Source organism: Mesoplodon mirus (assembly GCF_964341445.2).
Source record: "Mesoplodon mirus genome assembly, chromosome: 10".
NCBI classification, from domain to species: domain Eukaryota; kingdom Metazoa; phylum Chordata; class Mammalia; order Artiodactyla; family Ziphiidae; genus Mesoplodon; species Mesoplodon mirus.
The window spans coordinates 37,076,760-37,101,286 of record NC_138986.1 but is presented as its reverse complement, the minus strand read 5'-3'; the positions used below and the strand labels follow the sequence as shown (position 1 = coordinate 37,101,286).

The 24,527-nt window shown below is 39.0% G+C and overlaps 1 protein-coding gene across 2 annotated transcripts in view; it reads left to right on the top strand.

Annotated features, from left to right (window-relative positions):
- The window catches only part of NKAIN2 (sodium/potassium transporting ATPase interacting 2), a gene marked incomplete at both ends in the record, with an annotated part of 979,365 nt that extends 964,493 nt beyond the window's left edge, over positions 1–14,872 (top strand). For both annotated transcript variants that reach the window (XM_082633451.1, XM_082633450.1), the window contains one exon: positions 14,787–14,872. In XM_082633451.1, the coding sequence (XP_082489577.1) occupies positions 14,787–14,872 (86 nt within the window). The remainder of the gene's footprint in view (positions 1–14,786) is intronic.
- Between the last annotated feature and the right edge of the window lie 9,655 nt (positions 14,873–24,527).

Below are 24,527 nucleotides of genomic sequence, written 5' to 3'. Positions count from 1 at the left end.
GGCTCCATGAGAGAAGAGTCAAACTTAGACTCTACAAATAGCAATAAATCATCATTGAACTAGAGGGAGTTCCTTCAGGCACATCAAATGTCTAAGATTTTTTTCTTTATTTCTCCTTTTAAACAGTATCTCATTTGCTTTTCTAGAGGCCAGTTTTATAAATACTTATATAGACACTTTAATGCAAAGTTGTTGTTAATTTCCCCCATGAAAACCCTGGGCCTTGAAGTTTACATCTCTGCCCCTCTGCTTATCTAAGCCAGAGCCCCAGCCTGACAGGCCAACTGGCTGTGCAAACTCACAGGACAACACTGCCATCTGCTGTGCCGATCAGGAGATGACAACCACCCTTGGAGCAAAGATTTCAAATAAGATGTGGGCAATTCCGCCCCCATGTATCAGCCACCTAGGGGCGCAATAACAAAATATAACAGACTGGGTGGCTTAAACAATGCATATTTATTTTCTCACAGTTCTGGAGGCTAGAAGTCCAAGATCAAGGTGTTGGCAGGTTTGGTTTCTCCTAAAGCCTCTCTCTTTGGCTTATAGAAGGCTGAATTCTCACTTTGCCCCCTTTTCTCTTTCTGTGCATGCCCCCATGTCTCTTCCTCTTCTTATAAGGACACCAGTTTTATTGAATTAGGGCCACATACTTATGGCCTCTTTAGCCTTAATTACCTCTTTAAGGGCCCCATCTCCAAATACAATCACATAGCAGGTTAGGCTTTTAACAGATAAATTTGGAAGGGGATACCATTCAGACCATAACATCCCATATCTAAATACACACACACACACACACACACACACACGCACGCACACACGCACACACCATGTGGCTGTTGGCTACTTGAAAATACCTATGGGGAACAGAGTGGGGCTAGCTTCTGCTCACTGGCACATCAAACACCTGTGGGTAAGAGGCTCCAGGCGGTAATGGTAGCCTCCCTGCTCCTGGCTCACTGCCAGTAGGCAGTTCCTGCCCGCATCTCCTGCTGTGAGGTGGGGTGATCTGCCTTCAGATGAGAAGCTCCTCACCAGAAAAAAGCTGGGACCTGCTCCAGAGGGTGTGCCTTGACACTTGAACCTTATTTGAGCAGGGCAACCATCACAACATACTTTTATATATTTGTAAAAGGCAGCGATATGTCTTAGGAGAAAAGACTTTCTCCAGGAGAGCGGGCATCCCTCGCTGAGCTGTCTTTGTGGCTGGGCTCTTCACTGTATCATCTGTTGCCAACCATGCTGAGTTTTCCTTATGACCTCCAGTGTTTTTTATTCCCCTCTACTTGTTCTCTTTGACAGTATTCTGTGAAGGAAATAAAATGTTCTGAGATTTCTGGTCTGGTGCCTTTTATTATACTTGTAGCTCTTCTCTCCCTTAATCCTCAGCTCTTCTGCATCAGAGTCTGATGTCCACTTACAGTGATAGAACTAAGAACTTATCAGCTTCATTAGTGTTGTTAGATGTGACAATTAAAAGGAAAACATGCAGCTGTGGAAAAATAATAACTTATCCATAACAGAAAAAATAGGCAACATGATTTCTCAATTTTTGTTATGTTTTCTTATAAATCTTTGCCTTAATAGTTAAACTAAAAATAAAAATAAACATCAGTCCTCTGGAAAATGGATCCATTTTTCTAAGTAGTCACTATCTTTTCTAAAAGAGATTCAGTGTGTTTGCAAATGTTCTTAAATATTCAAATCATCCGAGAAAATATGCAGAATGTCATTTAAAAATATCCTAAGAGGGCTTATTTTGAAAAAAATATTGGAAAATTAATTCTAGATGTTTAAACACACATGTTCAGATACACACATGCACAAACCTACCAACCAAGCACAGATTCATAAAAGTCTGTCCTGAATTCTCCAAAATAAACTGGCCTTGGGATACAAGTCATAATCGATTTATAGACTCTTTCATTTGAAAAGCAAACCACAGGAAATTATTCACTTCTCTGAGGCTAATAATTTTCTGTTATTTTTGTTTGATTTTTCTTCTAAAGCCTCCTGGCCTACACTTCTGTGTACTGAACTCTGTTCTGTATATTTTGATCGCTTTTCCAGTTTGACAGGATCACTGAGTTTGGATGCAATTCTCTGAGCACAAGGACACACTCTCCCACCTGTGGGGGAGGGTAGAGGTGGCAAGGGAGGAGTACTCGTCCATTAAAAAATATTTGGTTCTTTCTGTTTATAAAGGAATGTAAGTTTACTGCAGAATGTAGAGAAAATACAGATAAACAAAACAAAATTAGAATGATTTCACAATTTTGAATTCTGATTCTCAGGTAACATTTGGGTATATGTCTGCTTTCTTCCTTTCTTCCTTTCTTTTTCTTTCTCTCTGTCTGGTTGTTAGGGCCATATTATACAGTCTGTTTGGTAACCTGAGCTTTCTTTCTTATTATTTATAAACCACTCTCCAAACATAACCTAAGGGGTAGGCAATTAGCAGTTCAAAAAAGGTGCCAAGTTCCTGGGTGCCAGGTTGACAGGTAGAGTTATAAGAATGGTGTGTCTGTTTTTACTGTTCAAATATCATACTCAAGAAATCAAATGAAAGCGTAGTATATTATTGTTTTTTTTTATAACATTTGTTTTGTAATTCTGAAGGTGACTGAGTGAAATAACCTTGTCCATACCTGCCAGGCTCCCACAAAATCAAAATGTGCCGTTCCTTTCCCCATCTCTGAAGAGAATCACATGTGATTAGAGTCTGGAGCCCCAGACTTCAGAGGCTACTAACCTCGAGCTAGTGCCCTGCAGAATCACAGTGCGGCCAAGATAGAACGTGTCACCTTGCTCCTCTTCCAACTTCCCAGAGCACAGGAGCTCTGCATTTATTTAATTTTACAACTCTTGATCCCGCTTAAGATTTCTTGTGAACTAAGAACACTGCAGAGTTTGAAATGATAGGAAACTACTGCCTACTGCTCTATTTCAGCACTTTAATTTTACAGGCCCACATAGATTAAATGACTTGCCCCAGGTCACAGAGCTTATCGGTGAACTTCTGACATAATATAGCACCTATTAACTCCCTCAGGGTAAGAGTATTAGGGGATGCTAGTGGGGACCACAGCTATCTTGACCACCACTACATCCTCAGCATCCCCAACCTGAAGCAGGACTCAGTAAGTATATGGGAAATAAACAAATCAATCAGCTCTCCACTAACATTTCCTGGACTATATGGAAACTCCTAAGGAAATGTGACATTTTTTTAGACCCCAATTGATTCTAAGTAAATGAATAATGAATTAGAACAAAGTAGCTTTCATCATTTTCTAGACAAATGGAAGAAAGCAGAAGAAAAAGATAAGCTGCCATATGTAAAAATAAAAGACAGACTAGATGACCAGCACCTGAAACGAATGCTTACATATACACGTGCCTCCTGTCAATCACATGCGAGCTCCTATCAGTGACAACAGCCTTCCCTAACAGGGATACAATCGTTACATTGTCTCCCAAAATCAGTGCTGGTCTTTTTTTCAGCCTGCTGTTAAATCGCTCCCTCTGGTGATCAGGGAAGAGAAAACATATGCACTTTATTTTTAAATTTGGATATTCAGGTCCACATTGAGTCTTCTTTAAAAATCACTTCTCATTTTCTCCCTTTTCTCTTAACGTCTCCTCCATTATACTCTACTGCTTATTATACAAACACGTACACACACATACATGCACACTATGATCATCTTTAAATAAATCTAATGTTCCCAAATCAAAAATAGCAGGGAAAGAAATTGATTCATTCCCTATCCTTTGTTGATTCGAAACAATCAGGACCTTGTTTCTAAAGAGTCAATGCTGAGGTACCTATATTCATACTAGCAAAGGAGGACCTTTAACTGGGGTGTAATAAAGGAGGTATGTGGTGCAGAAAACTGACGTGATCCAGTAGATGAATAATATCCAAGTTGCTTTAATCCCCCTCAATGGAAAAGAAAGCAACAGCATGTGAAAGGAAGGAGAAGTGGCAACATTTACGGAAGTGATTAAAAGAAACATCTCCCATTTTGATTATTCTGCCTCTTCCAATTCTCTAATACCTAGTCCACCTGTACTGGGTGTCCTGTACTCGTTTTCTCACCATCTCTCTCTATACCCACATGGATAATGACATGAGAAGGAAAGCAGCTAAGTGGCAGGAAAATAGGATGCTTTTAGCACCAATATACATGCTCACAAAATAAAATTGCTGGGATCCCTCAGTCCTACCTTGAAAGGACAAATGAGAACACGACAAAGAGCTGGCCCAGGAAACAGAAGTCTAAAAGCTCTCCGAAGCTGAGACGTGCTAAGAAAGAAGACTGTACATTCAAAGTTAGTCTTTTGATAAATGATGCTGGCTGTTGCCAATTTCATTAGGACCAGTTTTACTTTAGTGGTGGAAATGGCATCTAATAGGAACAGAAGGCCAGGCTTAGCTATCTCCTTCTTAACAGCAGGAGGACTAAAAACACTGCATCTCTAAGGATGGTCACCAGGTATGCACAATGAAAACATCTGAGTGGAGCAGCCTTACACAGAGCGCTGCAAGAGTGCCTTGTAAATAAGCAGCATAGGGCAAACCCTCAATCCTGTGACATTTAAATGAGGCGGCCCCAGCAGCAGAGTCAGGAAAGCCTCCACGAGGATGGGCTGGCATTGTGTGGCAGGGAGTGAAGGAGAAACAAACTTAAAGCTCACAGGAGGCGAGGTTTATTTAAATAATAGAAAGTAATTAGGCTGAGAACAAAAATCAGTGATGGCATTTTAAAATTACAATTAATTTAAAGGTTAATTTCCTTTGGTGTTAAAATCTTATTTAAAACATTTACCAGGAAAGGAAACGAGGATGTTACTATCAAGAGGTGTAGAGTGCTTCTGGGAATCCATGCCTATTATCACTGGAAAATTAGGTTAGGCCCATAGTGAGAATTTCAATTCATTTCTGTGTATAATAGACAGCAGTCTAGTCTCAGTGTCAGCAGGGCTGGCTGGGGCAGTGCAGGATTTGCATTTTTTGTTTGTTTGTTTATGGGATTAATTGCAAATGTTTCCAACAAAGAAGGCTAGTTTATACATGAACAGTCTTGACACACAAAAAAAAACTGGATATGGATTGCTGCCTTTGTAACTAATGACGCTGATGTTAAAGGAATTCCCAAGAGCACAGAGGCAAAGGGACGCACATAGTCACTCATCCATATACCTTCATCCCGGAAGTAACTTAAAAGGGGGCCACAGTATTTCTGTGGGCTCCAACCCTGTCAATCCGATGCTCCTCTCCCAGGTCCCACCATTTTCATCATTGTGTTTTCCAACTGGGAACTGTCATGTCTCATGTCTCAGGTTCCAATATACCCTATTCAGCAGTTCATCTCCCTGGAAACTTGCCTAGTAAAATCAATGCATAATAGTAGTAACAGCCAGAGGGGAAGCAACTCCTTTGCACTAAATTTTCCCATTCATTATGCCTTTGCAGATTTGTTCATTTTAAATGTTTTATTGCTATTATCAGTATGTAAACCAATCCCACAAATATGGAATTGTGCAGATCATAGCCCCATGAACAATATTAGCAGTCACCTGCTTTAATCCCCTAATTTTACAGCTGAGGAAAGGAACATTGAAATTGATTTGCTCTGAGTCAATCATTTAGAGGCAGTGCTGGGAGCAGAAGTTGTCTCCTGATTCTAGGTATACTTTACACATCACTTCACTGTGAGACTCGACGTAGATTCTTCCAACACATGTTTGCCGAGTAGCCACTGCACGTGGTAGGCTGTGTGTTAGTCACTAGGCACGAGGCAGACACTGTCTTTGCCCTCCTGATACTTACAGCCCAGCACACAGTTCACAGGAGGAACTATGCCAAAGCGTGATGAGCGTGCAGACAAGGAGAGTGGGGGTACGGGGACATAGCCCAGGGGTGCCTCATCCAGTTAAGAAAACTAGGAAATTCTTCCCTGAGGAAATGACATTTCCACCGAAACCTCAAGGACAAATCAGGGGGATACGCAGAATTTAACAAAAATAGGTGTCTTTTTTAAAAAGGTAACTTTTTCCACCCGTATTGACCAAATGGACACCCTAATTCACACAGGAATCATCTTAAGTGTTTTTAATGAACCCCATACAGCAAATCTAGTTTCACCTTTCTCACATAGCTGGAAAAATATTAGAGTAACCACTGGACATCCTCATACCTGACACTGCTATTGTTGTTCCATAAAGATGAGTAATTTAGGTTTAGTCTCCTTTCTGGAGGCTGAAAAATAATGCGAAGACTGTGTTAGCAAAAATTACAAGGGGATTTTAGCATGCATGCTTTATTTTTCATTTTCCTGAATATGTATGCATTGATGTGCCCACATCCTAATTAAAACCACTGCATTTAAATGGGCTGTGCCTTCTAATATATATCAATATATCCTGGATGTCAGCTGAGAAGACATACCCAGTCATGTCTAACTGGCTTGCCTACAGCCTGTAATAACTGCTCTTTCCAATTTTGACGGAAAGGCATGTCACATAATTGAAAGCCACTCTAATAGGGGAGAACAGAACAGAGACTGGTAAACCTAATCCACCCAAATGGCATGGCACAAAGTGAGGCCAGGCACCTTGAAGATAAAGTTTGCTTAGCCATTTCATCATATTCTGCACACAATTCCACAGTTATTGAAAGTAACAAGGATATCTGAATACATCATTTTCTGACTCTAGCTTTACAATTTCTTGATCTTCTCAGCTCCTACCATCTTTGTCACAAGTCACTTCACCTACCTCCTTAGTCCCCTTCACCAAGGAGGCTAAATTTTATCACCTTCATTATGGAGGAAGAAGGCTTCTCTAAAAATCACCAGTTCTAAAAGTCTCTGCCTGACTATAAACTCCTATCTTTACTCCCTCCTTGTTCTCCTGCTTCCCTCCTGGAGGAATTTTTCTTCATCTTTATTTAGGAGCTTCCCTCCACTGGAATCTTTGTTTATCTTTCTGCTCATCGTCTGTCTCCTGAATCCACAAGAGCGGTGATGCTCTTACAGGCACACTTAGTTTCCTTCCTTGCTTTCTCTTCCACCATCCTTGGATTTTCCATATCCCTGTCTGATGAGGCTCAGGTGCAGTTTCTCTACTCCTAATCCTGGGCTGCTGCACATGGCTGGAGAGTCCCTAAACCCAGCTGGATGCTCTCTCCTGCTCAACAAGGCTCTCACTCCTCTCCCATGGACAGTGTGCCACAGTCACCACAGGACGTGCTCCAAACCTTTCCAAGTTCCTGAAGTCTAGTACCCAAACCTGAGAAAATCAAAGCTACCAAATTTCTTCCATTTTTCCCTCAGAACCTCAAAAATTCTATACTAGCAATTATCTTTCTGTCTTTTAGAAACCCTCTCCAAATCTGAGAGGAACAATTAAGCTTTTCCTCTCCAAAGCAATCCTTCCACCAAGCTTTGGCTTCATCCCCTCTGCCTGGTTCAGGAGATGAGCTCTTGGTGTCTTCATTCTCGCCCACTCCACTGTAAAGTTCCTCTTCCCTACATATGGGTCGAAGTCTTATAGACTACAAACCAGGCCGGGCCTAGCCTCTCCCCATCCTTTTAGATAATACATAAGGTGATTTCCAAAACTATTTGAAATATGGAAACTCAGTTCTATGTAGTTTTTTTTTAATATATCATCCCTTTTTTCCCACAATATGTCACATATGTCACATTCCTACTGCTTGCCAGACCACAATTAACCAACCACGTGGGAATTAAGGGTTTCCATAAACCTACCTCAGCTTCTGCTGATGATTTCCACACTCATGTTATTCCATACAAAATTCCAGTAAATTCTAACACAAAGTTCTCTTCTTTGACCCTTACCTCCATCTACTTCCCTGGCCTGAAAAATTCTCATCCTTTCAGTAAAGAACCTAAATATATATTTTAAAGCATAATTTGAATCATTCTTTTGGTATAAATCCCTTGCTAAAAGAGATGAGATCCCAAATCTACCTGTAGTGCATCCATAAAATACATGCATCTAAGTATTAAACACATATAACCCTGTGAAGTTGGAACTGTTTTATTATCTCCACTTCACAAAGGAAGAAAGTCAGCCTCAGAGCAATCGTGACCTGCTTGTGGATATGATGCTGGTCAGAAGGGAAGGCACACCTGAGCCCAGGTCTTCCAACTACCAAGCCCTCAATCATTATACTACTTCACACTTTCCCCGTGATGTAGCCAGTGATGGCATTAGATTATTAGAATAAGATTCAATACCAAGATTCAATACCAAGATTCAATACCAGCATGCGTTTCTTCAAATCTCACCTAAGGTACTGGCCACACTGAGAATTAGCAAAAATAGGCAAGAGTGAAAAGGCAAAACAGTTTATCAAGTGGAAACTTATATCTCATTTTTACTTTTCGAACCAACAGTTAAAAGTGGTTACTCAAATGATCTCTAATTAAAGAAATATTTCATTTTTATACCATTGTAGTGATCGCATTCCACTTTCAGTTTTTAGTATATGTAAATGCGTTACCACGTTTAAAATACTGAAGATCTGGTTCTGATACAACTAAGAGAGGAACATGGAAAATAGAATCCTAAGACCCTGAGAAAATATTATTTTCTGAACAAGTTAGGAAGTGAAGCATCTGCCATGATTTAACTAATAAGTCTCATGTCCTTCAATGCATGTTTCGCCTGCCAGCAGCTCTCTGTAGCATCACACTTCAGTGACCTTTCAGGCAATAACAGACTAAAGTTCCCCTACAAAGGGTTGTGTTTTCCTAATCAGAAAACAAAATAGCTCTGAGTCCACTCAGAGACCCAAGTCCAGACTGAGCACGTCAAGCTCACACAGGAAGCTGAACTGCTGCCACCACGGAAGTCTGTGTGGGAGGAAGGTGGGGCTTTGGAATTTGGGCTACAGTAGGTTATGCTCTGAATTCCTTTTGTACAACTGGAGCTAAGTACCCTTGAAATAGAGACCTGCAGAGACAATGGATTTACACTCTGTTTTCAAAGGCCCACACAAATTTTTTAATGTCTTTCAACGAGTTCTTCCAAATATTTAGGCTTAGCTTTCTGTGAACTGCCTGTTAAAATTTCCCCCCATAGCCTTTTCCAGCTCTGTCTCCAAAAGAGTGTGTTGCCTAGTGGCTTTGTCATTAATAACCAAGGTACACTATTATGTTACAATACCTCCCTGCCAACGTGTATTTAAAAAAGCAGTTTTAAGTTTGCTGAACTCAGTGTTCATGATTAAAAGGTTTAAATAAAAGGGAAGCTCACAACAGGGAACATATTTGAGTGAGGAATATTTATTCAAAAAGCACTTTTCTCTTACTTGGTAATTTTGAAATCCCACTATTATTAATTTTATTAAATCATAGTTATTAAACTGATATGGCACTTTACTAATTTAAAATCATTGGGCATCTCTGTGTCTCTGTTGGTAAGTAGACAAAAACACACCCATATTGCAGATAGGAAAACTAAGCCAAAGAGAAAACGCTGTAACATCTGCAAAGAAAATAACATTCCTGAGTTGTTTTCAGAGGACCAAAAGCAAATCACTATAATGAGGCAAAGATTAAACAAGTACAAATTTTACTTTATTTGTCACCTTCTACCCAGTCATGTACCTCTGTTTAGGATGCTCTGAACTGGCCAGAAAGAAAGCATGTTTTCCCTAGCAGTTATCAACATTCGCAACATAGCATTCGTCAGTGGATTACCCTCTCAGCCCAGTCATTTTGATGCTAAAGCATGTCCTAGCCTCTTTCCTTCTACTCCCCTAGATCAAAGAGACTAGAGTGGTGCCTTCTTCCCATTGGTATCCAAAAGATTTCTTTTATCTCACAGGACCCAAGCAATCACTGACATTCTAGATCTTCTATAAAAGGTCCTCTCTTTATTATCATTCAAGACCTTATGAAGGAAAGAGTAAATGCACTCAGTCAAATTTCACTTAGAAATTTTACCAGCATCTTCCATGCTTAAATCAATTGTCTTAAAAACAAACAAACAAACAAAAAACAGCCTAAAGAGTTTATTCAGTAAATATGGCTTCCATGAGCCAGACACTGTTCTGGGTTCCGGGGCTACTGTAGTAAATATTAAATCTCATGAAGCTTAAATTATAGTGATAGGATCAACAACAAAAAAGTATTCACAATATGTCAGGTGGAGATAGTTTTCAAGAAAGCACAATAAAGCTGAATGAGGAAAAAGAAGTCTCTAAAATCCCAGCAAGTCCCTAATCTGCCTTGCACTAATTACGATTACATTTCCCTTTTCCCAAGTGTTTCCTGGTCCTTGCTGCTTGTACGTGCCACATATAACTTACATACTACATTTCCAAGTGAAGCCAAACACCAACTCCCTCTTCTCATTCTTTTTGTTCCATTAAAGGCTGCAACATCCTCCTAGACAACAAATCTGAGCTATGAGCCAAACATCTACACGCCATCACAATTACTTGGAGAAATACCTGCTAGCTGCTTCATGATTCTTATTGCTTAGGAAAGTTTTACAATATTCAGTAGCCCCTTTAGAGCCTAAGTAAATGTAATTATATAAAAGAAACGGAAAACAGACCAAAGTGGTATTAAGGGTATTCTAAAAATATAAGCTAACCCCAGTAATTCAATTTTAAGAGAGAAAAACATAATTTCTTCTACTATGCTCTCCACCCACATGGCACCCCAAAGAGTTCCAAATTATGGGTGAAACACCATTCTGTAAAAGATACAGAGAACCATGTCTACCTACACTGACCACCACACTCTTAACTCTAGTGGTCAGTTGGATCCAGCTTATTCATATTCCTCTCCTTCAGGTCTTTAGGAAGACATCCAAACAATTACTGAGAATGAGTACATGTGGAAACTGACCTTACATAAATTCTCTGGCTGTGAACACAGGCAGGTATATAAAATACACTACAGAAAATATATCCTTTGATTCTGATTTAAATTTGAATGCCCCCTCACAAGTGAGATGGTAAAAATGCATCCTGGTTACATTCAGATCCTCTTCTTTTCTCATCTTGGTTCTGAGTCATCTGCTGTTGCATCCTTCTCCATGACCCCAGATGATCTGAATGATCAGAATGATCAGAACAATGGCAATCCTTCTGCCAAAGCTTTAGCACTATCCTCCCCAGCTGGGTAGCTGTAAATTGGCTCTACCAACCCACACATCAGATAGATGGCTAATAAGAGCAAGACCCAGACAACTCAACCTCCATTCGCAGCAGTACTCAGACACATCTCATTTCCCTTCTGGCCTTTCCTCATGTCTCCAGAAGGTCTACACTGCTCCTGACTCAAGCTTTGTTTCCCAGTTTTGGTCCCAATTCTATCCTTTGGACTTGAAGATTCATCTTGGTTTCTTCCGGTTATCCCTTGGCTCACTGCACAGTCTCTGACTTATAAATTACCATCTGTTTTTTTCTGCCATCCATCTCACACCTCTGGAATCAAGCTAAGGAAATATTTCAAAACAACAATAAAAACACTAATAAGCCTCAGATTGACTTGGATCTTGGTTTCAGTGGAGGAGACCTTACTGTTTACATCTGCCCTCTCTTCTCCAGCACCAGGGTGGGGCCATCTTACTAACAGGGAACCTCAGAACAAGGAAACGTTAATGCTTGAATGCCTCTCAGAAAACTAGTCCTTAAGTCTTAATGTTGATAAGAGTGAAGCCAGGGCTTCCCTGGTGGCGCAGTGGTTGAGAGTCCGCCTGCTGATGCAGGGCACACGGGTTCGAGCCCCGGTCCGGGAGGATCCCACGTGCCGCGGAGTGGCTGGGCCCGTGAGCCATGGCTGCTGAGCCTGCATGTCCAGAGCCTGTGCTCTGCAACAGGAGAGGCCACAGCAGTGAGAGGCCCGCATACCGCAAAAAAAAAAAAAAAGAGTGAACCCAAATGAACAGGAATTTAGGCACTATCTGCAATGAATCCCCAATTGTAGAAAATAATTTCTCAAAATACAAACTTTAAATATAGTTGCCATTCAATTATTGTACAGCTCTTCTGGTACCATTTATATTAGCTAATGTGCAAACGTGGGCAATTCCGAAAACAAAAGAGTTTCGCTCTCTTTTAATTCATCTTCTATAAAATATTTGATATAGTTCTACAGTTGTTCCACATTAAAACACTTTCTTTCTTTCTCCTAAACTGCATGGTTTAGAAGAATTATAAAGAAAATCCTGAATTTTTAAGGGCTTTTAATTTTCTTTTTCCATACTGCCTGTCTCACCCAGGGCTCTACGTTCCTTATTTTATCCTCACACTAATAGTATTAAGTATTATAATTCTTGTGTAAGAGAAGTTAAGTGATTTGTCTAAGGTCACACAGCTGGCAAGTGGTCAAAGCAGTATTTGAACCCTGATCCTTCTAACATCAGGATCTCTGTCCTTTTCATTACACTGTAGTCCTCCTTATCTGTAGTTTAAACAATTCATAAGTTTTAAATCATGAGCCATTCTGAGTAGTGGTGATGAAATCTCACACCATCCTGCTCCGTCCCTCCAGTAACATAAATCATCCCTTTGTCCAGCATATTCATGCTGTGTATGCTACCCATCCATTAGTACAGGAAAAAAAAATAGTATTGTGTATATATAGGGTTCAGTACTATTCATGGTTCAAGCATCCACTAAGGGTCTTGGACTGTATCCCTGCAGTTAAGGGGGGACTGCTGTACTATTCCACTTCTGACCAGAAGAGAAATTCTGCCTCAATAAAAGGGTTTTCATGATAAAAAGAGATATTAAATCATAAGAAAACACAGAGGCACCTTGAAAGCATATTAATAAGTGAAAGAAGCCAATCAGAAAAGGCTAGATATTATAGGAGTCCAACTCTATGACATTCTGGAAAAGGCAAAACTATGGAGACAGTAAAAAGATCATTGGTTGCTAGAGATTAGGGGAGAGGGAGGGATAAAAAGGCAGAACACAGGACTTTTAGGGCGTGAAACTATTCTGTATGATACTAACATTGTGGATACATGTCATTACATCACTTCACCAGAAGTGAACCGTAATACAAACTCTGGACTTTAGGTGGTAACAATATGTCAGTATAGGTTTATCAGCCATAATAAATGCACCACTCTGGTTGGGATGTTGACAGCAGGGGAGGTTGTGCACGTGCTGGGCGGGGTGGGGGCAGGAGGGGGTATATAGCAACTCTTGGTATTTTCTTCTCAATTTTGCTGTGAACCTAAAACTGCTCTAAAAAATAAAATCTATTTTAAAAAAATGAAAAGATTTCCCCACTAAACAGACATCATGGACTTTACGTTACTTGATCCAATTTCTACCTGTAACACTTAGGATATTAAAAAGAACAAAAATAGTCAAAGCTAAGCCAACAGAAAAAGATATTAGAAAAAGTAAAGATATCCTCTAGCACCCTAATTCAGTTTCTAGTTTCCTCTCTTTCTTCTTCCTGTCATCTATCTTGTCAGCTTTTTGTTGTTTTGCCTCTTTTTGCCCCACCACATGACCTCCACATCCAGGAATGGGAAAGAAAAAACAAAACCAAAACATTTTCACAGCACTCTTAGTATTTACTATCCCAGTTACTACCCCTTTCAAAACGTAGTGGTATAAAACAACCATTATTATGCTCATGGATCTGTGGGTTAAGAATCCAGACAGGGCACAGTGAGGATAGCTTGTTTCTGATCCCGGATGTCAGGGCCCTCAGCTGGGAGACTCCAAGATTGGGTTGACTCAACAGCTTGGGGCTGGAATCATTTGGAGGCAATTTTTCTCACATGTCTGGGTGTTGATGGTGACTATCAGCTGGGACCTTAGCTAGCCTGTCAGCCAAAATCATATCCAAGGGTCCTCCATTGATCTCTCCACATGGGCTAGTTTGGGATTCCTAGTTTGGACATGATGGCTGTGTTCCAAAAGAGAGCATCCCTAAAGAGCAAAGTGCATGACATTTTTTTGATCTAGCCTTGGAAGTCACAAAATGTCACTTCTACCATACTCTATTGGTCAAAGTGGCCACAAAGTTCTACCCAGGTTCAAGAGGAAGGGACAAAGACCCAAACCTCGGGATGGGGTGAGTGTCAAGGTCACAATGCCGGCAGATATGGAATAGGAGATATTGTTGCAGCCATTTTGGATAATATAATCTACCACAGTAACTCTTGTTACATCTCATTGTACCTTAAATATCTAGGTATGTATTGCATTTGAATGTTTGGTTAGAGTTTGCTGCACATCTTTATTTCTGATTCTCTATTTGAGATTACAAAACACATAATGGCAAGGACAGCCGTTCTGAGCTAATTTACATGACCTCCACCATAGCACCTTGTACTTGACAATCATAGGATATAACACTATTACTAGTGCCTCAACTGCTGATACGTACATGCACTTGAGCGATCATTATTTTTTACATTTGTAATGTGTTGCAGAAAATCTCCATGCTAACCAAAAAGACATATAGCATCTTAATTGTGCAAGTGAATTTTATTGCTCCAATTAGGTCTTGGTTGCTTCAAAGGAGTATATAAATTTATTCTCCCCAGTGAATAGATTCTTGTAAAGCAATAATTGAATCTCACAGTTGAGGGGGGGGAAAAAAATCACTGCCTTGCAGAAACTATCTTTTTTCCTCCACAATTAGCTAGTTCTGGTTTAATAGATTATTAAAAGGTTTATATTAGTAATCTGTGTGAGACCTTGATCATGAACGTTTATCTCTTCTGAAAAGTTAACTAATTAAGGCAATTGTTCCTTTCAGTTGATTTCATAGGTGGCTTTGACTCTTATGGCTATCAGGGGCCTCAGAAGACATCTCATTTACAGCTACAGCCTATGTACATGTAAGTACTTTACTTTGGAGGTATTCTTCTGGGATACTAAAAGATGATTAAGAAAATGTTACTGTGGCACAAAATAGATGGCATGCAGCTTTCCTTCAGTCATTTACTTTCAGTATTTTCTCTTCTATTAATATTGTTCTGACTGAGATAATTCTAATAAATTTTTTTTAATTATGAATAAAATTTAACTTATCAGGAAAGCCATCTCTAAAGTTACTTTTAAAAGTAGTCTTACATAAGTATCAACTACATGGCTAAAAATCCAATATAATATACAACTTCTTTGAATTACCCCAAATTTGTATATTTTGAAAATGATATAACATTGTAGGTAGTTATATGTAACTATATATAAGCCATATATCCTGGTTTTCCCAGTATAGTCTTAGTTTACATGGGTTGTCCTGATATAATTATTACCAGCACACCCTATTAGTCTTAAAGTGTTCTCATTTGGATGATAAATGATAGGTTATCACCTTAATTATGTGTAGTGTTAAAAAAATAATAATACTCTTTCATTTTTCTGGTGTGAAAAGTGAAAATGAAACCAGAATATTAACACTGAAACTTATCAGACCCTTAACTCTAGCACTCAAGAGAGCAGACATACAATCAGAGCCTGATTTTTATATCTGTGTTTAGGCAAATTCCCTTGGATAACAACTGATAACAAATTCTATATATCAGCATCAAGTGATATGCTGAATTGCAAGCGAAGATCAAAATAGAAAGTAAGATTCCAATTCATTTTGAAATGTGAGCTTCTCTCTTTGAAGATATGTGTTTGTCGTCGTTGTCCTCCACCATTGAATCATTTTACCTTTTAATATTGTTAGTGTGTAGGATAATAAATACATTTTTTGGATTATTTCTCCTCCAGAGAGATTAAAGTAATCCTTATACATCCCCTTTTAAGCTTTTCTTTACAAAGGGAATGATCTATGCATCATGCCTGCATTTTGTGTGTGTGTCTCTTGTAGTTTCCCAAAAGCATTTGGTAACGCCACTCATAGAAAAACTTTATCGAGTTCAGAAATCAGCCAATACTGTATGTCATTTCAAAGCATCCCTTCTGTAAACAGGACATCACACATCCCCTCTTTTACATTCCCAAAACCACTGCCCTAATTCAGGCAATCATTAACTGAAGTTTTCCAGTCTCTTTCTTATTTTAGAACTCCTATCCCACCTTCCATGTGACTGCCAAATTAATCTTCTTAAAGTACCACTCTGATTATGTAAGGCCCCTGCCCAAAACCTATCAATGACTCCTTATTGCCTACTGAACAAAGTCAAAACTCCTTATCAGACTTTGCACGTCTACTCTGATCTGGCCCCAGTGTTCTTTTGAAATATTATCTCTCCTCTTCAACTTTTAATAGTCTCAACCACATGCAGACAATGCTGGGAGACCCCAGGAAAATGTAATGATAAATAAGAGCCGGCCTCTGCTTCCTGAAGCTTATCATCTATTGAGGACACACATAGTCTGATGTCTCCCCTTATCCATTTTTTTTTTTACAGCCAAACTAAAACTCTTACCATCTGCAAATATGACATGTACTTTTCCAATTGTCCATGCTGTTCTCTTGACACCAAATGTTGTTTTCTTCCCCCAAATTTCCACTCTTGCAAATCCTACTCTCCTTCAAATTGTATCTTAAAATATACTTCCTTTATGAAACATTTCTTAATCGTTTTCTTTTGATATTTCTTTTTGTTTTGCCCATACTATAGTTGTATTTCTATTTATACCATAACATTCTTATCCTCCCAGAAAGATTCATAGCTTAAGCAAAAAATAAAATGATAAATCCTTTACATTCTTTACCATTCTTCTCAATATTGTAACATAGCCTTGTGTAAAGTGTTCTATTAAAAAATAAAGTCAAAGCAGTAAGGAGCAGTGGTAAGGAGTAGTCATTAAGATGAGCTACTGAAGGCAGACTGCATGAGATAAAATTCCTTATGACCTTGGACCTATAACTTTATTTGAATAACTTTATTCTCACCAAGGCTAAGTTTCCTCACCTGCAAAATAGAGACAATAGCATATGCACTTCATATAGTTGTTCTGAATTTACATAAAACAATGTTTGTAGAGCATGTACAACATAGGACATGTCACATACTACATGTTTAATAAACATAATTTATAAGATGTAGAAACAATGCTTATGTTAACCAATATTACTCATGAAAAGATTTTATCAACTCAGAAATCACCATACACTGTGTTTCATTCCCAAAAGATTTCCTCTGTAAACAATATATCACATATATCAGCCCAAGTAACATGTAACAATATGTTTGTGCTCAAGAGTACACCAGAACGTCTACAAGTTCTGTAATTTCTTGCTTCTGACAATATCACACAACATTCTTATCATATAATATTACATTGTGTTGGTCAATATGAATGATCAATAAATATGATCAAAATATAATAAATTAGATGTAACCACTCTGTAAGTATCAGCTCTGATAATAACATGAGAATGCTGATTATATATAATCAAGACTATAGTTTCAAACCAGGCATTTATAATTCCAATGTTGTCTTTAAATAGAGGACTCTTCAAATTTAATGTCCGGAACGAAATTCCCTGAAGACAAAACTTCTCGTGATTTTATTAAGTACTTTATTTATTTATTTATTTTTTATTTTTTTTTTTTTTTTTTCTGTACGCGGGCCTCTCACTGTTGTGGCCTCTCCCGTTGCGGAGCACAGGCTCCGGACGCACAGGCTCAGCGGCCATGGCTCACGAGCCCAGCCGCTCCGCGGCATATGGGATCCTCCCAGACCGGGGCACGAACCCGTATCCCCTGCATCGGCAGGCGGACTCTCAACCACTGCGCCACCAGGGAGGCCCTTATTAAGTACTTCAAATGCTGAACCAAAAGTAATAAAAATATTATTTTCCTCCTTACTGCCTGAGAATAGTAAAATTATATAAGAGCTTTCAAGTCTCACTGCTCATGAAATAAGTTAAATGTTTAATAAATCACCAGTCAAAATACTACTACCATGCCTTCTACAAAGAATCCTCTAGCAGACCTCAAGTACTAGAACACTAAGATTTTATTTTACAGGTGAGGAAACTAGATGAAAGAAAAGAAACACAAAGGTCACACAACTTGCTACTTACACAGCCCCAATTATCAGCTGGTTTTCCTGACCGCTTAGTTTTTTCCAAATTCTTATGTGGACTGTTGAGTTTGCTCTGACATTTCATTCCCTGATTTTAAGTTTACTTATCTTTACTTCCTCACACTAACTTAGCTGCCATAGTTCCATACATGCCTGCACCCTCCCCTTTTCCTGCATTCCCTTTATTCTCTTTTGATTTCACATTATATGTGGTGTTGAATGAAGCACTTTTTCAACTGTGTAGCCCTCAAATACAATCACTGGAGAGTCACTGCCTATTAAAATCCCATGAAAAACCAAAACTGATTCAAGCATAAACTTCATCCCCTGCTGGGAGGCAGAGACCTGAGCATCTCCTGTATCTTTGTCCTGTGGGGTAGACCTTCTCCTGTCAACCTGCCACAAATAAGTCTCATAAAATGAGTAATTTAACATTATGGGCCAGTTCAAGCACCCCAATGACATTATATAGCAACTGGAAATAAAAGCCATTCCTTTGAAGGAAAACAGATGCTTAAAAGCAATGCGCAGTTTTAGCTGTGGGGTTTCCATTATACCCAGCAAATCTTCTGTGGCTCAGAGCCTGGACAAGGCTTTGAAAACACTGTCCTAACTGACCTCCATTCACAGCTTGTTTCAGTTCCTGTAGTCAATGAATAGACAGTCCTCTTTTTTTAAAGTTAAATTGGGTGAATGTTCTTGGCCTGTAATTCTTCAGATTATCTATAATCCATCTAAAAGGGAAAAGTTTTCATTAATTTTTCTTTTACAGTTTGGAGAACTCTTTGAAACAAATAATGGCTATGAAGTTGCTGCGCAAAAATATTCCCACGCCCACAGGTTGATTTTCTAACAAAGTAGCTGCTTTGACTACCACTGACCTATGTGCCGAAGCAGGTTGAGATCTGTTTGGGCTCCCTGCAGTATAAATGTGAGAATACAGCATGCTATATCCGACCACATTTGAAAACATTGCATTCTTTTTGGCGGCCTAATTGTACAGCAATACATATTCATTTGCCCCCAGAAAATGGATTTTAAATTACCATAAATGGCCTCTCTATCCAAAAGGTTGCACTGAGGAAAAAGTTGAGGAGAGGAAAATTGTCTATTTAAAGCACAATTTGGGCTTTGGATCTCTCTTTTTTTTTTTTTTTTTTTTTCTTTTTTTTTTTGGTTTACTCTTGTGCTTGGAGAGGTGAGAAAAGGTGCTGAGCTCTCACCCTTGATTAAAAACATCTTTTTTCTCTCTCTCTCAGGTCGAAATAATACAAATGGCTTCAGTATATCAGCTCCTGGACCATTCAAAGAACTTGTCTCGCAGTGGCCTCCTGCATTTTTTGAAGAGCAAGAAGCAACTAAGTTTAAATATATATACATACTAACAAAACATAAAGCCTCCACGTACACTGGGACCACACACACACACACACACACACACACGGGCACACAACCAATTCTACTTGGCCTCCTCTTTCTAACTGAAACAGATATGCAGGATACGCCCATCGTGGATTTCCTGAAAGCAGGCTGCTTTCTCCCAGGCCTTTGGAAAGTTCATAAGGAGATGTGCTGGTGCCCTCTGCTGGCCGTCACTAACTGCTCTGCAGCCCAGCCAGTCGGCCTCTGCCAGCTGCGAAGTCATCCAGGGCACATTAGCTTGAGAGCCCTGTCTTCTGCACTCCATATGTCTTGATAGCACCACAGCTATGTGGGCAATGTAATTGCAAAAAACAAACAAACGAAACATGCCATGATGACCCTGTAACTGAAGTCTGAAATGGCAGGTTGTTTGCCCTAAAGGCTGTACCGTACATACTTGCCTTAACCCACCTAAGTTGTGCGCCTGAGAATCTCAGTGCAGACACCCCCAAGTCACTTCCTTTAGGCTAACACACTGCTATTAATTCCGAATGAGTTCAAGTCTGTGTGTGTCATGTCAAGAAACAAGACTGCATAGCTCAGCAACTGCAGTGTGTCTGTGTACAAAAACTGCCAGCTGTCAGCAAAGTGCTTTTACCATTGAGCCTCCATGGTGGCCAAAAAAAGACAAGTAATAATAACAAAGTAATAATCGTCATCTTTATAATTCTTCAATAAGGTCTTCTGAGGGGGTTGGGTGGGACAAAGAGAAACGTATCAATCTACTAAACTCATTAATCTACTGGAAGCAGAGAACAGAAATGGCTTAACTCACTGATTTTATTTATTGCACTCTAGGTGCTTTTATAAGTATCTACCAATGTCTTTTACTAACACAGAAACAGCTGTGGATTTCTATCAACAGAGGCCAACTGAATATGTATTAGCTATGTTTACTCTTTTATATCTAATTCAAATGGAAGCCCCTATGTAGGTGAACTTTTTTTCCTAACTTCAGCGTACAAGATTATTTTTTGGGTGGGTGGGGGGAGCAATAGTTACCTTGGTGAAATATTTGAGATCTCTTTGTGGTATTTGGGGGATCTGTTGTGTGTTAGGGTGTATTTTAATCCTCCTGTATTATTGTGGCAGAAAAACTGTGCTGTTGATGTAGTTGGCAACAAGATGCCTTTGGAAACTTAATAGTAGGTCAATGTGTTTATGGAATATTCTGAATTCCTAGGAAATTTTGTTCTATATATTCAAACATTATTTGGTTTTCATTAGTGAAAAACATAATTAGCTCAGGCTTGTCAGGAACTCAGATGAGTCATTTTTTTGGATCCACCTGAGACACTAAAATCAATTTTTTTCTTTTTAGAACTAATACACCACCCTTAAATGCAGTGAAATTCAGACTTGAAAAGTTATAAATTGGCATGGAGCAACTTTTTCTCCTTGTTTCTAAGAAGTTTCAGTTATTGGGTTAACCTACTTTGAAAGTTAGCCCATCCAAATCTACATAAACCAGTCCCATTACTGTGTCTGCATGGATGTCTGTGATCTACACATATACGCATTTGAAAATAACAAAGGAACAAAGGTTACTATTAGAATATAAACTACAGAAAAAAGTTCCAGCACTTGTGCTTGGATTTTCTCAGTGGTTTGTATATGTTTGTCCATATATACATGCATAAAATTATACAATCACAAACATGTCAGTGAAACCTCATATGATTTTATAGTGACATGCATGTTTAAAGTATGAGGAAAATACCAATGTATCATCCTTTGATTCTTAAAATATAAATACTATAGATGCCAGAAATTATTCTAATGTGAGTATTAATGTGGCTATTAAAAATGAGGTTTCACCGTACATTCATGCTGTGATGAGATTCCACCTTATAAGACATGTATATGGATAGAGATTTAAATGCACAGACTAAACCCTCATATTCCTGCTTTAAGTTGCAGCCAAGTTACCATCTAATCACTACTATCATCACTACCAAAATTTTTAAAAACAGTTGTTGACTACTAAAAAGGAATCAGTGGACAGGGAGCACAGTAGTGTGATTCTATCTGGAAAAACATCTAAGTTGTACAGCTGTATCCTCCTCAAAATCCGGTGAAGAATGCTATTTTTCTAGGCTGAGCTTTTGTTATAAACCTAATATTCAGAAGGCAAGAGTTACAATCCTGTGTCTTTTTTTTTTGCATTTGTTAATTCTGAATGTATTTTTAACAGAGTGATTTTTTTGACTTACTAGTGTAATTTGCATTTTAAAAATAAATGGAAAAACAATCAAGTTTCTGAGCCATCCCTGAAAGCCTTTGTTCCTTCTCAAAGTGTATTCGATTATGTCACTGACAGGGACACCCTATTCCATTGACATGGAGGCAACGCTGATGTTCTATACCATACAGGGACGTGTCAGCAGTAAAAAGGAATTGCCAGGCCTTAGCACTATTTTAGCTCAGTCATAGGTAACACATACTTTCATTATCTCTAAGGGTTCTTTTACAAGACTGCCTGGAATAGACCTGCTGTCATTTGGAGAATGTTTTTCCCTCTGCTGTCTGGAATTTAGAGTTAGCATCCAGCTAATAGCTAGATTATATGGCACTATATTAAAAAAAACTTTGATTAACATAGGTAGGGTTTTTCATTTTTTGTATGTCAAATTATTTAACATAAAATAATTTAAAATACTCACTTATTGCCCCTTTGATGACACAGATTTTTTTTTTTTTTTTTTTTTTTTTTTTTTTTTTTTTTGCAGTACGCGGGCCTCTCACTGTTGTGGCCTCTCCCGCTGTGGAGCACAGGCTCCGGATGTGCAGGCTCAGCAGCCATGGCTCACGGGCCCAGCCGCTCCGCGGCATGTGGGATCTTCCTGGACCGGGGCACGAACCCGTGTCCCCTGCATCGGCAAGTGGACTCTCAACCACTGCATCACCAGGGAAGCCCGACATAGACTTTTGATGACAATTATAGTGAGCATTTTGAAATAGGATAGGCAAGTTGAAAAGACTAACCCCCGGCACTTGTGATAGTATAGCCACAATGTCAGCTGAGGTTTACCATATGTACTCAAGGGATAGAGGGCTTGGTCTACTCCAGGCTGCTGGGGTTATGTCCTTCCTCTCACAGCACACAGACGCACACCAGCCCCCAGAAGCCGAAATGCCAAAATTGACTGAAAATAAGGGAGGCTTTGAGGAAGCCTTACAAGAAGGTGAATATCAACTTGTAGTATTTTACTTCTAGGCCACATGGTGAGAGCCTTGTAAATGATCAAGCTTGTTTTCACTTATGTTCCCTGTGTGAAAAGTATGCTGATGTGGGTTCAGCATTGAAGGAGCGAGGAATGACTGTCAGGATGTTGCGTCCCACTGTGAGGGCAAGTGCACACAAGACCTCAGTTGCATAGAAAGGACAAAAGTTAATAGGTCAAACCTAAGAAAAGATCATATATTTACAGGTGATCTAAAGAAAAGATTCCTTAGCCTGGAGTTCTCCACTAAATAAGATGTGCATTTGGTAAATAACAGTTGGTACCAAGATCTTCATCTGGTAGCTACTAAAAAACATAATCTCTGAAACAGTGAAGCAAATATCCAACATTCCACTGTACTATAACAAGTGGACAATTTGAACTCAGAAATAAACATTTTAAATAGATCACACTGTAGAACAAACTGAGATATAAACTCATTCATTATAGAAACAGTAAACTAAGGCCAACAGAGGTTAAAAGATTACACAAGATTGCCATTTATCCTGAAAATGTAAATACCTCACCATTCTACAACAAATTCTACTATGTGTACTCTGGTTAGAATAGAATAAACTACACCCCAGACAACTGCGATTTGTCAAGTGGCTCTGGACTGTAAATCACAATGAACGCTGATAAGGAAGACTCTAAGACAGTATAAGACCAGAAAATGCTTCTGAATTATTGTGTATTAAGTTCTGTATAGTTTCAATGTTAAATATGCATTTTTATGTTTGTCTACTGGGGAAAATGCACAACCTAAAAGTTGAGAATTATGTATTATCTGGCAGACAAAACTGAGGACTTGAGCCGGAAGACAGCCTCTCAGATAGCTCTGAGGGTCTGCTCCGAAGAGGTAATGGAGGAGCCGGGATATACAGGAGTTTTTGCAACAAAAACCGAGTAGTCAGAACATCAAAAGATTACTATTAATTAAAGAAAACCAGACCTCTCAAGTTAATGAATTTAGCACTTTTCTGTGTATGGGAAGATGCACGAGTCCGGGCTCACTGAAATCCTTCCTTTGATGTGCACCTCAGCTCTCTGGGGCCAGTGTCCTGCTTCTCTCCATCCTGAATCCCCTCAGTGTGCACAGTCAGGGGCGGCTGCAGTGCCTGCTGGCTTGATGTCTGCAACATCCTTTGTTTACTGAAGTGGCAGGCAATACTTTTCACCCACATGTTAGAGTTCTCTTAAATATCAATAACATGTACCCATATGTTAACATGTATATATGATATGTTCTTATATATTAGTCAACCAAGTATGTTCAGTTTCAGGGTTAGAAGTCCTTCTACTTCTTTCATAATACATTTATGAATAGCTAATGTTAGAGAGATTAAGATTACTCAAGCTGTTCCATCTTGAATACATCCTATGATTTTCAAGAAAAATCTTCCTTCAGACATTTTATCAGTCTTAGGTAATATTAGGGCAATCAATGCTTATACTCAGGAAGCTTTGGTATCAAAATCCTTACATGATAAAAAATGAAGCCCAAATTATTCTCCTCACATGTGAATCTTTGCTTAGGATCCATGTTCAATCCTCTTTTCATTGTATTACATCTACCTTCCACCCGCTCCCAAGAAATGCAAGAACCAAATCTGTGATTGATATATTATGTCCAATTTAAAACATGCTAGTGTCTTAAAACAATCATTTTTAATAGGTATGAGAGCAAAATCTCCACGACATGTATATACTCTATTCCTTTTAATTCAACAAAAGCTCGAACTAGAGAATACACTCAAGGGTCTCATTAACCATTGAAATCTGCACAAGTATCACAAGCTATGGCTGCCAGTGACCACAAAGAAAATGAAGGTGAGTTCCTCCTAAAAGGGATAATGATA